The sequence below is a fragment of the Lottia gigantea genome (assembly GCF_000327385.1).
Source record: "Lottia gigantea unplaced genomic scaffold LOTGIsca_92, whole genome shotgun sequence".
In the NCBI taxonomy this organism is placed as follows: domain Eukaryota; kingdom Metazoa; phylum Mollusca; class Gastropoda; family Lottiidae; genus Lottia; species Lottia gigantea.
In genome coordinates, this window is record NW_008711014.1 from 543,836 (window position 1) to 559,769 (window position 15,934).

At 33.8% G+C, this 15,934-nt stretch overlaps 1 protein-coding gene across 1 annotated transcript; it reads left to right on the plus strand.

Annotated features, from left to right (window-relative positions):
- Positions 1-1,901: 1,901 nt before the first annotated feature.
- LOTGIDRAFT_134594 (hypothetical protein) lies at positions 1,902-15,014 on the plus strand (the record flags this gene model as incomplete). The annotated part of the gene is made up of 12 exons (XM_009068658.1): positions 1,902-2,058; positions 5,688-5,822; positions 8,429-8,711; positions 11,328-11,466; positions 11,849-11,983; positions 12,304-12,407; positions 12,719-12,843; positions 13,086-13,198; positions 13,531-13,659; positions 13,934-14,033; positions 14,374-14,474; positions 14,835-15,014. 12 exons carry the CDS (start codon positions 1,902-1,904, stop codon positions 15,012-15,014), a joined length of 1,701 nt encoding a protein of 566 aa, XP_009066906.1.
- Positions 15,015-15,934: the final 920 nt, after the last annotated feature.

The following is a 15,934-nucleotide window of genomic DNA, read 5'->3' on the forward strand; positions in this document are numbered from 1 at the left end:
CATTCTGCCTGCAGTCAATTTTCTGCTAATAAACCTGTTTAGCACATCAATGGAATCACACGGCGTCAAACAAACCATATCTATTGTTATTTATATCATTATTCCTCTTCAATAGATTATATTAACATAACATGTCATATCTTTGCAGCAGATATTATAAAGTTGTTTTCCATTTTCCTACTTTTCTGCACCTCATGGGCTAATGAAGACGAGCAACGCCATGCAATGTTCAATGAGGACAATTTTGCCAGAACAGCGGCATTCGCATAATATATTTCGATTTCCATCTGTTGGGGATCTTAAACATGCACAGTCTGTAGCTGTGTAATGGGTAAAACACACTCTTTGGGGAAACACCAAATTTTGAACATGTGAATTAATGTTAGATAAAATCAGAAGTAAATGGGCCCAGGGCTAACAATTTAACAGCCCCGGCTAATAGGTATTTAGACGATGCACGCTACAGTCTTCACGAAATAAATAATTCAGTTAACAGGAGTCAAGCTGTCCACCAAATGAATATAAATATATCTTTAATGCACTCGAATATTGAATAAACTTCCAAGCACTTCGGTTCTAGAACTGAAACAAGGCATGTGTAGGTTGGTTACATCCATTTATCAGGCGTTTCAATTCCGCCACTTATAAGCAAGTTATGAGTTCAAGTACATTGTACAGTGGAATGAAATGATATGAATGTTTTTCACATCCAAGTTGTCTGCTCTTCATGTCGAGAAGCAAGATATTTCAGGGTTGTATCTTTGAAGTCTTTATATCTGAATATAAAAAAGGTGTGTTTTGATATTTCTAAATGGACTGTTGGACCCATGATCACATTTTCCACAATACAATATATACCACGTTATCATTGTCCATTTCCTACGTGATCTGGACAATAAGTTTCTACCTACTGGAAGACGGGAAACAAATATAATTCTTACCTTTTGAATGGTAATTCTGTGTCTTTTATTAAAGTGATATTGGAATTCGTGTACTGCCTATGGGGTCATAACTGTTTTGAAATGACAGTAGTGTCAATCCTTTTCGTCAGTTACGCATTTGAATGTGTTCCTCACTGTTCCTTAATTGTTTCTTAACATTAATTATATGATAATATTCAAAGACCCTTACGAAAGGTAGAAATCGGAAAAGGAAAAAATAAATGCAAAATGACGCTACTGTTATTGCGATATTACCGGGTTCATTCAAAATCGTGTCCAAATGTATGGAAAAAAATATCCAAAATAGTTTAAAGCCAAGATGTCAATGCTCCCTGTTTGGTCACCCCCCTATCGAAGTCAAACACCTGCGTGTATCGAAGCCTGAAGCTTTAGAAGGTATTATTGTCACCTAAAAGGCTATTTTGAACTATATTACAAAATATCTTTAAAACAGAATATTATAAATAACCAAACTGTCACAAACGTTGACAATAACGATGGGACATTGGCCTATCGACCGGCTTTATAAATCAAGGAACTATTTAATTCTTGTCGAGACTGACCATTGAAACATTAGTTATTCTACTGAAACTAAGCAGAGTCTAGAAAAACGGTTATTTCCTAGCTTAGCCTCATCTTATACATAAAGATGGGTTTATACAAATTTGGCGGGAGAATGTCTCACTTCTTACTATCAATCTAATGACGTTTGCCTGCTAATTAACCATTTCATTACATTGTGACCGATCGATTACGACTACATGCATTTTCATGGTTTCCGAAATTGGAACTGGATTCTTCAACAGACGATATTTGTTTGGCCAAGTAGGCAGATGAGCGGAAGAAAGCGCGCGAAATTATTCTGGACGTCTGTTTCAATAAGAGTTTATGTTATTATAAAGTTATAACGTGTTATTTTTATAAAAAAAAATGTCGCCAGATCCAAAACTTCCAATGGTTATGGATGGAACTACTAAAATTATAGAAAAACCGAGCGAGGAACCGGAGCGAGAAAGTTGGGGCAAAAAAACCGAGTTTTTATTGTCCGTTGTGGGATTTGCAGTAGATTTAGGAAATGTTTGGCGGTTTCCTTATATTTGTTTTAAAAATGGTGGTGGTAAGCATTTTTAATCATTTTATTTCTGTTTTTTTTTCTTCATTAGTCCTGATTACTCCATTTCATGCTCTTTCATGTTTCATATTGACAATTATCAAAGGTTACAGTTTAAACAAAGTTGCGACGTGTTCCCAACATCTTCTGGGAATTGAATAAATTCATTTGATACCATTTCTAAATCTTATTGAAGACCTTTTTTTGTACAGCAAGGCCTACGTTTTTTATAACGGACCTCTCGGAAAATACTTCATCTGTTAAACATTTTGAAAAAAAAGTTGGGAAATTCAATTTTAAAGTATCTTGATAGCCATGGAAAGCAAATTGTGAAACCTTAAGTCTGGTGTCAATGAGACAATGTGTCACATTAAGATAGTAAAAATAACATATAAGATATAAGATATCTATAATTTTTTATGTACTTATGTTATTTCATATATCACCACAAATACGCCGGGTTTAGGTTCTCAAAGTTATTAATATGTTGAAAATATAGGAAATTAATGTAATACAATTTACGTTCTTTTCAAATACTAAGCTTACTTCGAAAAATTATCATAAAATGTATACATTTATGTATGAATCTGCTGCATTAGATTAAAAATGCTCTTCATTATTATCAATATTCCCTTAATTCTTTCCCTCATAGCACACTGCATGGCTTTGTCCGTCTTTCTTATTCCAATGAAGAACATAAATCCAGGAAGTAAAATTCTATTCAACTTTTGCTTAACATGCGTTGTACTGAAAAAAGAAGGAATATTTCAGAAGTCAAAAAGTAAGATCCGTGACGATTGTTGCTCTGGCACGCTCTGCTGTTAAATATGACATTTTAAATTGATCTAATGATATTACTGTACATGATATTACTGTTGATATGGTTAATTATCTATTCTCATTAATCAAATTGACTCGTGTGATTCTATAGAAAACAATAAATCCAATACTTAAGCAAATATCAGTTTCGTGGGGACGATTCTAAGAAATTTCCATGGTCATAGGCTAAGCGTTGGGGTGAGGGAGATAAAGTATAAAAAAAATTCAAAAATTGCCGGAGTCATTATAGAGAAATATTTTCATGTAAAAATGTTCAGAAAATATTGGAAAATAACAGTTTAAAGGACTTCTTGTCGTTTTCAAATTGACAGTAGAGTGCTGTGTTTAGTCTCAAAAGTTAATTCAACTTAATGAATATTATATTTTTCACAATTTTACGAACAATTTCTGTAATTATGCTTATCTATATTTGTAAATAGGGTAAGGTTTTTAACAATTATTTTGCAATATTTCTGATAATAGATTCACCTCTATTTAAGGGATTTATGACGTCAAAAAGTTATAATTATACATACGTTACAAGAGATTGGGAATCACGACCTAACAAATTCTTGGTAATTGGAAATTTGAACAATATCCGGTGTGGAGGAAAAACTTGTTATTGTTATAATGAAAATTGTATAAATCCAATGGCTGTCAAATAATAGAAAAAATAATGTCGTTTCGTTTAAACTACATTTCTACCTACGCTAATAAGCTAAAAATTATTTCGACATATCTGTCTGAAGCTCTTCCAGATTAGGTGGCTCAATAAAATTTCCAATCAATGACATATAATAGATAATATTTCAAAATAAAAATATTTTGTTTGAATTTTGGAGGAAAAAACCAATTAACTCCCTGTTTCTTATAGTTCTAATTATTACGACCTACACATATAACCGGAAGCGATACTTGACTCTGTCTATCAGCCTGTCAGTTGTACGATTTTGATTGTGCAATAATTTGTTACCTTAAGCTACGTTACTGAGTGTAGGTTCATCCCAGGAAGTTCCATCTTCACAATGGTCAAGTTATTACGAAATTTGTCTTAAACCTTGACTACAAAAGCCACCTTAAGATTCCTTAATTCAGCGTTCATTTATCTTTCAGCTTTCAAAAAGCGTCTTCTTTTACCTTCACATACAAATTAAAATGATACTCGCTCAGCGAGGAAACCCTAAGCACAGCAGAGTGTTTGCCAAAGCAGAGAACAAATTTGACAGTGCTGTGGTGCATTTGAGCAGAAATCGCAAACTCTATCCGCAAACATGTATAAGTTAATCAAACTCCAATAGGAATGATTTCAAAAGCACACAACTGAACACAAGCCTTGTATTTTGTTCTGAACAGACATTGAGCTACGCCCATGCTCGCTTGTTTGATTTGTTGGGTTTTGACATCGACGTGAATGGAGCTCGAATCGACCATGAAGATGCGTAGTTGAATCTAAAATCAATTAGACTTAAATGGACCACCGGCAACAGGCAATTTTTGGTGAAAGTGTACTAAATTGCAGAGCATATTTTGAAATGGTTATTTCATATTCTGAACGAAGAGTTGAAGCGAAAACCGAACGTTTTTTTGAGAAAAAAAGGGACATATTCGCCTTTGTCGGGGGGTGATGGGGGTTTTGAATATATGTAAATAGTCTTCAGAAGTACTACAAATGTACGAAAATCACATAATTCCTTCAAAAAACCTCAAGCTAGGAATTTCTCTTTCATTTTCTATATGTGTCTTTTCTATACATGGCAGAACCTCGCGAAATGACGAGTAGTCTTTTTTAAACTTTCTAACACAGATTTTAAGACTCAAATTTCGACGGTGACCTGTGAACATTATTACCGCTTAGTTGAGCAAAACAAAATGCTGTTTCTGAGACTAAGATACGATTGGTCAAACGGATAGTGAAACTCAATCCTTTAATAACCAAATACAGAATTTCAGATACACAATCCTCACCAGGTCATCTAGCTTTACAATGAGGAAAAATTCCAAAATGACCATTAAGCATATGATGACAGTTATAAGTAAGCAAAGACAATGAACTTCAGTGGGAAGTTGACAACGGAAACATTCTACAAAACAAAGACAATCAACTCATATCTTGATTTAAATGGGTTAATAAACCAGTGATCCTAATTTAAAAACAATATGGCGATATGAAAATCTAATCAACTGTTAATAATCAAACTTGACAATGACATTATTTGTTACTGTATATAGATCCTAAAGTCACAATATTACCAATTAATTCACATTCCAGAAAGAAACGAAATGGAATTATATGTCCCATTTCTCTGCACAACATTATACATCGGTCTGGTAAGACAGCCCTGGAAGCAATTACGTGTATATGCTAACTTTGCCGATAAAAGTTCAATTTTGGAAAGTTAACCACGTTTCCAATAAAACTATCCTGATGATGCACTGTGAATCCTAAACGCAGGTCGACAGCATGTGTTGATCACGAGTCTATTATATTTAGAAAAATTCTAAACCTTCTCTTTACAGTTGTTTTCAACTCTGCTTGAATTATTGGTTCAATGAATCTGAAAAGTAGCCTAAAGAGTGTAGAGTTACTCAGATTTCAGATGATTTCATGTATTTGATCTATTTTATTATTGTGTTTGGTAGTTTATATAGATTACGTACTGTTTAGTTCATGGGTATATTTTGTTTTTGTTTTTATTCGTTTCGCAGTTCGGATTGTAAATGTTTGGTTTTTGTTTATTCCATGCCAAGCAACCCGTTATGTTACTAACAAGCGCTCCATTAAGATTCACAATTCCTTCTACATTTCTATTTTACAGGTGCCTTTCTTATTCCATACCTTATTATGTTAGTATTCGGTGGTTTACCTCTATTTTATATGGAACTAGCTCTTGGTCAATTTCAAAGATGTGGCTGCCTTACTGTATGGAACAGAATCTGTCCATTGTTCAAGGGTAAGTGCTATTCCGTTACTTTGTAGTGTCCATTTTCTGCATTGAGAAAGTGGGTACATAGGAATTGTACTGTACCTTTATTTCTCATATTTCATGTAAAAAGATTATTATTGTCACATCAAAAAATGGCGTTTTCAGACCCACCAGGCTCTTCTACACAAGGGATGTAGTGAGACGTATTTTGTAAGACTCAGGATTATCTCAAGCTGTGAAGCATTCGAAATTCAGTTTCCATCATCTGTGGTTTTGTGGTGGAAAGTATGGTGAAGAAGATTTATCAAAACTTTATACTAGTCAGAGTTAAAGTCTCCGAAATCTAACGTTTGCATTATACATATTTACCACTTGAAACACAATTTACGCCTGATACGATGTCTATCTGAAACCGGAGATGACTTTGGTTTGCTTTGATACTTTTTATACTACGAAAACGTAGTTTTCAGAAGGAATGACACCGAATTTTACAAATTTACTGGAATAAGGACTAAAACATGTGGCAATATTCAAGTTGTCAAGAATACTGTGAGTAACGGCAACATTTTATTGGTGATTTGATGGCAGCAGATCGTTGTTATAATGGAAGAATAAGCCTTTTATCAACACATCTTGCACAAAACTAATTATTATTCAAATACCGGTGATCCTTTCTATAATTAGATATGTATCTTTCTACTTTCGTTTTACAATCTCTACATCTTAGTCTTCATTTTATTCCTTCAGATTTAGGTAGCCATAAAATTTAGGTCAGAGATCGTGAACCCAATGACTTCTGTGGTAGAAAGATGATCACGCTTGGTCACTCCTAATGTTGAGATCTTATACCTTGTAACAAATTGCTGGTAGCTCATTTCATTTGCTTGTAAAATCAGTATAAGCCGTGTAAAGGGAAAGATGCTATCTTTGTGGATGCAGGGCCAGGTCCGTGGCCAGACTTGATTGTTCGGAGGGGTAAATAATATATCCGGAGGGACAATGGTGTATGGCATTTAGTTGCAATGGAATTGGTGGGTCGTCGGAATTTTTTCAGGGGACAATCCACTTTGTGCCTTGCCCACCTGAAAGCTTCAGGTCTTTTCAGGCGACAAAAAAAAGGAAAACGTTTACAGGCACGTTGTTGGCTTTGTCATTTATTTCCATATTCAACTATGTCGTGGTCACTTTGATAATTTTGTTCAGTTGTTCAATATCAACTTGTGGGTTGTGGCTTGGATACGCATTATTATGTCTGGTGCATGTGATCACGTGTTTAACGAATACAATCCAGAGGATATCATCCTGTCAATGAATCTTAACAGTAATTTTTTTTCAGACGACTTAAAATAATTTTGATCATCACTGATACAACTGTCCATATTTGTCCTCATCAGTAGATATTTCTGGTATATCAGATGTTTTTACAAGTTTAATTTCCTCTCATTCTCAAGATTCGAGAGTTTATTTTAATTTAATGCATGAATAATCTCAAGTCTTACACTTTGATTTCAAATCGTCTGGGAACAAATTCTCCTATCTAAATAGCTACATCAGTTAAAATAATGTACCACAATGTTATTTACTGAATGGACTCCCTGTGCTGAGTTGTTGGTGAAGATCAAACTCAGTAAAGTACTAAGACTCAAGAAATGTTTTTATGTAAAAGCTTTTTTGAACATAAACGTCAAGATTGGTGGCATTGTACTACAGTCGAGATGGATGGTGCTTACAATTTTCGTGTATCAATCTGCTAGTTGGACACAATCATGTGTATATGATGCTAGTAGAACTATCTAAACATAACTATCAATGGCTATATAAGAATCGTTAATTTTTAAACTACACTAGTGCATTAGTAGAAAAATACAATTTACTTTTTTTATTCTGAATTTTTCTCAATATTGAAATAATGACTTGTCCCACACATTTAGATCAAGAAATTAATTGAAGTAATCGACAAGAAAGATAAGGGTATTTCCTTATTCAGAAAAAAATCTATTTTTCTCGTTCGACATTTAGTTTATTGAGTGTTTGACATTAAAAAGTACAGACACAGCCTGGTATTTCTATGGTATTGTAATTTAGTATTAACATTTGGTTGTATTTTATAAATGAAAAGAACGGAAGAGTAACAGTTCTGATATCAGCTGATGCTGTCATCCTCATATAATAGCTGATTTGATGTTTACAATAACACAACATGGACTTTCTAATATCAAAAGATTCAACATCAAAATTTTTCCTGTGAAACAGAATACTTGATCTTTTTTTCAGTACAAGAAATGGGCTACAATATTTATTTGCCTGATGCCATTATGCAGTTGTGGTTGTCTCTAAAGTATATCCACTCTTTAGTATCCAACGATATATTAATTAGGATTTATGATTTTCATTAAAAATTTACTGCCACCAATACCTTCGATAGTAACATAATATTAATAGTAGGACGTACGCCAAAGGCCCAATCAAGTGCAGTATAACCTAGTCGACACCAGTACAGAATGAAAATGGAGTGGAACCCCCTTTCATTGTATTAGTCTAGAAACGTACAGAACAATGAGACGTTTACCGCTTAATATGCATTGTCCAGACCAATATGACCCTTAACCCATGATTGTTCTTTATAATTACAGGTGTGGGAATGGCTATCTGTATAATTGCTACATTTGTTGCTATATATTATAATACAATAATAGCCTGGGCTGTGTATTTCTTCTTCTCGTCATTCCGAGCCCAGCCGCCCTGGTTGACGTGTAATAACACCTGGAACACTCCACACTGCACCACCTTCAGAGAGCGAGCACTGTCCATGTGTTTTGAGGATCGCAACGACACGACGGCATCCACTTACTCCAACTGTTCTGCTAATGCCACATCTGATGATTATGCTTCTGCTGCCTCCACTGAGTTCTTTGAGTAAGTATAATCTTTGCTTTCTTATTTTGAAAGATTAGTATATGTTACACAATGGAACGAAACTATTTTGTTGGAAATAAATATCATGAATTTATGAGTAAAAGATTTGGTTTTGTTTCAATTTGTGAAAAAATTATTCCATGATACTGAAATTCCATTGTATCAAATTTAGTAATCCATAGTCTAATATTAATATATCTTTACTGTTATATTTTACTGTTTTAATGTTTTACCAATCCTTACACAAGGCAGTATTATTAGGTGGTAAGATTCATAGAGGGTGGGCTATTCATCAACTCTGTCCAACCTCTTCTTTGCAAAATGCACTACTTAATTTTTATCGAGAAATATACAAAGGATGAATTAATGAACTTCTCCAGATGAAATCAGTACATGAACGATATCTCAGTCAGGCTTGCTTCCGGATCACTGGCACAGTAAGGCTTCAGAAAATGAATTATGTCCAATATATGCGACAAGTCGACCAATGGAACCTATTACTGAATTAGAAGACCTACTTCCAACTTCAATGATAATCGAATACTGAATGGATAAGGATAAGAAAGTATATGATATACGGTAAAGTTAAAATGCAAAGGTAAACAAAGAGTATAGGCATCAACTCGCGATATGTCTTATGTATCATGAAGATCATTCGAGTTGTCAGTCAGCACAATAATCCCAGTAGGCTGATTTGAATACATTCACGTTAGGATTGTTTGTAACTACCTGAATTCGCATTGTTTGTGATAATAAATAAATGCCTGGTGTCGTTTTAAAAAAAGAATCTAAGGATCAAAACTTAGTCGGTGGCGGAAATTTTTTACATATATTTAAATATTGGACTTACGATAAATTTCTCATAGGCAGACATACTGGTGTTTTTTAACTGGGAAAATGGTCTATAATTGTTAAAATGACTATTCAAATCGTTAAAAATAGGACAATTATAAAGATAGGTAAATCTGATAGTCTACTCGATTAATCGTATGAGCTCAATGGTCTGAACCGTTGAGTTAATATATAGATTTCAGAAAAAGTATATCCCTATATCTTGTGCTTTATCATATACTAGATATCTTAGGAGTTCGATTACACTCAAGAAAATCGACTTTAATTAAAAACAGTTAACTGCAATCGATAATATCGATACTTGATCTAGTTTCAACACTGAAAGCGTCAAAGATCCTGGTGATTCTATTCAATGTTCTAATAAACTTCCTGACTGTACATTGTATTAAAATCGTACTGGTCCATTGGATATCTTTATATAATGTTATTCTAATGAGATGTCTAGTCACTAAGTCTTGTATTAAATAAATATAAACTTGGAATTAAGGTTGGAAATTTCCACCAAGAACAACAAATAAAGACCTAAATAAGGAATGAAGAGATAAAAAAAAGCTCTCGTGTTACTCAGACTTCTTAAACGAACGAAGCCATTCAGTGACAATATAATAAAACTTTTATAATTTCTTTTAAAGAGAATTGTAAAGTATACTGCAAGTTTTGAAAATTTATGTCAATTGAAGCTGTAGGTCATCATCAATTACTTAATTTGTCCCACTTTTAAGTGATATTCTAACGAACGGTTATACATGTGGCTACGAGTGCACAGAGCATAGAAAGATTCCTTACACAATCATATTGTTACCTATTTTAAGTAAGCATTAAAAATACCTTTAAATGATTGTAAAGAGGTTTTATGAACAAAAAACCTTCGGATTTTCAGGCAGACATCTGTGGTTCTTCCACTTACACTACACGTTTTAGACCATCATTATCGCAAAAGCTTTCAGTGATATTTAAGGATATTTGCGAATGTGACATTCATCTCTATACGCTCGTATATAGAAATATCTGTGACTGATGGAGGGTGGAGTGGGGTGCTGACGCAACAGTTAACATTAATCGTTTTCACTTAACGTCAATTGTTCCATAGAAAGTTGTCAGACAGCGTTGAAGAAATTCGGTCAGCAGTAGTAGGCATGTTGTATGTTATCAGTTATTGAACATCAATACAAGCAATCACAGTATCTAAACATTAGACTGTGTTTAATCATTAGCTATATTAATTAACCAACCCTGAACACCTATTTATAGCAACCTCTTATCTGTACCACTGTCAAAAATAGCATGTTTACTTTGGTCACAATATTTCTTGTGGACAATTGTCTTAAGGTTTCTCATTTCTTCAATTATAGTTTGTTCTCTTGTTTCTATTGGTTAATTTCTTGCGAGAACCATGATACAGCCTAAAAATGACAACTGACAAGAGCCCAATAGTAGGACATAAAAGTACATTGCCTTGACCAAAGCTTGATCCATAAGCAGACACATTCATGTGAAAAGCAATTAATCTATAAATGAAAATATAACCGATGCTTCCGTCATTACAATTTGTCAAGTTCACACTCTACATGCAACGAAAATTTTCAAGAGAAGAAGCATTAGTAGTACAAGTGAACTTCTTTAAAGTAATTATCATTTTGTTGGGTTTATTTCAGATAAAACTCTACAGTTGCAGTTCATCATTTGTACTATTCTTTCAATGGGTTCAGTCTAATTAAAACCAATGTTTATTTTTCAGTACTCATAAACAATGTATATTTTCAGGCGAGAAGTATTAGAGATGCAGTATTCCTCTGGTTTAGATAATGTAGGTCCGGTAAAATGGACCATGGCTCTGTGTTTAATGACTGTATTTCTAATTGTGTATTTTGCCCTGTGGAAAGGAATTAAAAGTTCTGGGAAGGTATATACATGAATACTCTTATTATTTAGATATATTTTGTACATTTCAATACGCCGACTGTTGCGTTGGCGAACAATCATCATCATATACATGTACCATCACCTTCATCATCATCACCATCATGTACCATCATATACTATCATGTACCATCACCTTCATCATCATGCACCATCACCTTCATCATCATCAAAATCATTATCATTATTTCAAAAATTTCTTTGATTTATTTATTAGATCATATCTAATTAGGAACATTTTCTGTTAATATGGTTGTGACTGAAAAATACTATCAAATATTCATTTTACTATATTTTACGACCACTTTTTAGGTTTTTTTTAATATACCTGACACTGACTTGAAACCATGTGAATTTATTTTCAGGCTGTTTGGGTTACTGCTATATTACCATACGTAGTATTAATAATCTTACTAATCAGAGGCAGTACTCTACCAGGAGCGTATGAAGGAATTAAGTTTTTTATTACCCCGAAGTGGGAAATGTTGTTAACAATAACGGTAAGCTTTCCTTACTTACATGACAGAGGGATATTTTACCTTTATTCATCTCGGTAATAGCAATAGCGATTGAATACCATAATGTCATACTGATTGATTGGGACTGCTTGGAACAATAACACGTCTTGAATGATCGTCAGGCCGACTGATCGTACATTTTCGTCTGTCTGAAGCCAGTAGACCAAGGTCGAAATGTTGCTGATAATCTGAAATACCATGTCAAGGTCAAGGATCAACCAAAAAGATTTTCTCAATTCCACACTAAACTGACAATTGTCTAGTGTTATCTTATTAATATTTGAAATGATTTTTATTTTCAGGTGTGGCTTGATGCTGCAGCTCAGATCTTCTTCTCTCTCGGTCCAGGGTTCGGTGTTCTTTTAGCTTTATCTAGTTATAATAAATTCAACAACAATTGTTACAAGTAAGTCAGTTTTCTTTTAAAAGATTTCTTAAATGACATAGGAGAAGCTTTTCTTTCAACTGTTGTCAAAGATCAACAGTGATTCATCTGGTTGAACCAAATCTACGGGCCACACCATGAACAAAATGCATGGGAGGGTTCCCAACCCATTTAAGTCTACGGGCCCCCACCTCATCACTGAGACACCGAGGAGACGTCAGAGTGTTATAATAATGGTCCTCTTGGTATCTGGAGAATGATTTGCTGCTGGCCGTTCAGTAAAATTGAAGATTTATACCAAGTGGTCTTATTTCTTCTGTTTTTATTTGTAGAGATGCGTTAGCTACCAGTGCTATAAATTGTGGTACAAGTCTTTTAGCCGGTTTTGCCGTGTTTACAGTATTAGGCTACATGGCTCATGAACAACATAAATCCATAGATGAAGTTGCTCGAGCAGGTAATATTCTAAATCCAAAACATAACCTTTTAAAATGTTCCAGATTGTATCATTGTTGAGATTTTGATACATGCATTATTTTTTGCAATTTGCATTTAATAACGAACTTTCTTACAAAACAAAACCCCATAGTATTGATTGTATTTTTAAAATATCCTTCACATAAATTATTGCATACATTAAGTCTCCGTGTGACTTGGTGTATGAAAAGTTTGTTCTTATTATTTACATGTATTTTGCAGATGTTGGTTTGATTTTCGTGGTATATCCAGAAGCTATAGCTACAATTGATGGTTCTTCTTTCTGGGCTATTATATTCTTCTTTATGTTAATTATGTTAGGGTTGGACACAACGGTGAGGCTTTATTATACTTACAAACCACACTGGTTGAAATTATATAGTCATGTAAACCTGATGTGATCATATACCAAATCTGTTGGTTGATGAAATATATAGAGTCTACATTATCTACATTCCATTGCAAAGTTACAAAAATACCTTATCGAATACCGAATTCTGCCGACATGTGTCGGATAGAGAATCATTATCAAAAGAATTGGTTTGGAAATGGGGATTAACTTTCCAAAATGTACAGATATTAAACCAAAGTCAGGTGAAAGGAAATCTATTAATGTATTCTGATTCACAGATTCTTATCTTCAACGAACGTAATTTTTTATTTGCAGTTTGGAGGTCTTGAAGCTATTATAACTGGTATATTAGATGAATGGCCATGGTTGAGGAAACGACGTGAATTATTTGTTATCTGTCTGATGTTTTATTGTTTCCTGGGTGGACTAGCCTCAACTACTTATGTAAGTCACAACCATTACTAGATGACTGTTGGTCCGTTACTGGAAATAACATAACTACAACATTATCAGTACTGTGAACTTTCAGAAAGGGAAACCGAGTCGTAGAATATACGAGTTCCAAACGATTGAGAAGAAGGTGGTGCCTTGAAAACATTTTCGCTCTTTTTTAAATCTCAAGATCGTGAAGCCTATAAAAAAGGTTGTGCGTACCTTGTGAAAATTTTTGTCTTATTTCTAGTTCCATTGTTATATACATATCTAATGTATTTTGTAGGGTGGTATTTATATTGTACAATTAATGGATGTCTATGCAGCACCAATCTCCATTTTATTAGTGGTGTTCTTAGAAGCTATAGCAGTAGGCTGGATCTATGGTAAGACTTACATTTTATTTTTGTTAACAACGTCAATATGTTGGTGGTCAAATTCATGCATATTAATCGAATTTTACGGATGAATGAGGATTTATACATTGGCCTCTTGTAGACAGTATTGCTGTAAGTCCATACTTTAAAAAGGGCTTATTCGAAGGAAATGCAAAAATTACAACCAACTGCTTAGGTTATTTTGTAAACTGCTGTAGCCTCTTAAACCAAGAAACCCTAGGCAATGGTCTCTTTTGGATTATCCAGGCACAGTGAATACCATCTTACGTAGGTTCATCTTGAGTGGCTTGAGTGGGAAAATGCCATTTAATTTTGTTTTATATTTTAGGTGTAAAACAGTTTAGTAAAGATATTGAACTAATGATTGGTAAACCTCCAGGTTTATTCTGGCAAGTCTGTTGGGCGTTCATCAGTCCATTTTTCTTATTAGTAAGTATATCAAATATATATATCTTCTAATTATCATATCCAGCCCGGCATGTGTAATTATGTAATGAATAAGTTTTTCCTTTTGGTTCAATACGCAACGGCGTACACAAAATAAGAAAATTATAATCCAAAGTTTGGTTATTTTTTATATTTATTGTTGTTGACAGTGTACATGGACTTTCAATGTCATATTAACACATTTTGTTATTGCAAAATAATAATAAATATCTTCTATCACAAAATCTTTATTGTGTTTAACTGTGGCAGGTGTCTCTAACGACTCGATATCAGAACACATGATACCACTTTTAGGGAAACCAAATATTATTAATTTTTGCGTTGTGTGTTTTATTTTTTCAGACATTATTCGTACTGTCAGTGTTAAACACACCCCCACCAAGTTATGGTACCTATGTCTACCCAGTCTGGGCTAATATTATTGGCTGGCTGATAGTCTTGTCCCCATTACTTTCAATTACTATTTATATGGCTTATGCCTTCCTCAAGGCTAAAGGTTCCTTCAGAGAGGTGAGATATTAAAATAATTGATAATACACATCATACTGGCACAACGAAATGGCAATGATTAGCTTGGAACTCTTTGAAGAGCTCATCATTTGGAATATACTATAGAACATTCGGTCTTGAATATGCACCGAAAATGTAAAATTGGACCAGAAAAGCTATGTTGATATAACTTGTCTGCAATTGTGAAAAATATATTTTTGTGTAAAAATGGAGTCAATAAAAATAGTCAATGATAGTGATGTAACCCATTCAGAATATTCTACAAATTGTTGAGCCTTGACAAATTAATATAGTTAAACAGAATGAAATAAAACTATTCATTCTTTAATTTAGTTTTGATTTGAAAATAGCTTTATTGATGTTATTATTTTACAGAGAGCAAACAGCCTGATCTATCCTCAAGAAACACCAAAACATCTTGCCGAGGAGGGAATACCAGTATACTTGTGAAACTGTTCTGAGCACAGTAATATTTTTAGTTCAAACCAGTGAAACTGCTTCTTGAAGGTGACATATTCTCAGAAGTGGTCAGCCATTATCAACAGTTCTTCCTGCTTAGCAATTCTTATTTAATTTCGCTTTGAAAATACATACTAAAAACCATGGCTAACCTTAGCAGCAATAGCATCTTTTAAACGTATGAATCGAGTGGAATGGATTATTTTACTTGGACATTTTGGTGATTATGACCTAGTTACTCCGAGGGAAGTACATAAAAATACCGAAGCATGACTCAAAACGTGACGCGTAACACAGAACGTGATGCATAACGTGACTCTAAACCATTAACACTTTACGTTACGCTAATACGTGACGCAAAACGTGACGCTATATTAATTGACTTATTTTACTTCATTTAATTCTTGAAGTCCATGTAAATATATGTTTATTAGCTCAAGTTTTATCACCATTAAGGAAACATTAATTTGGTT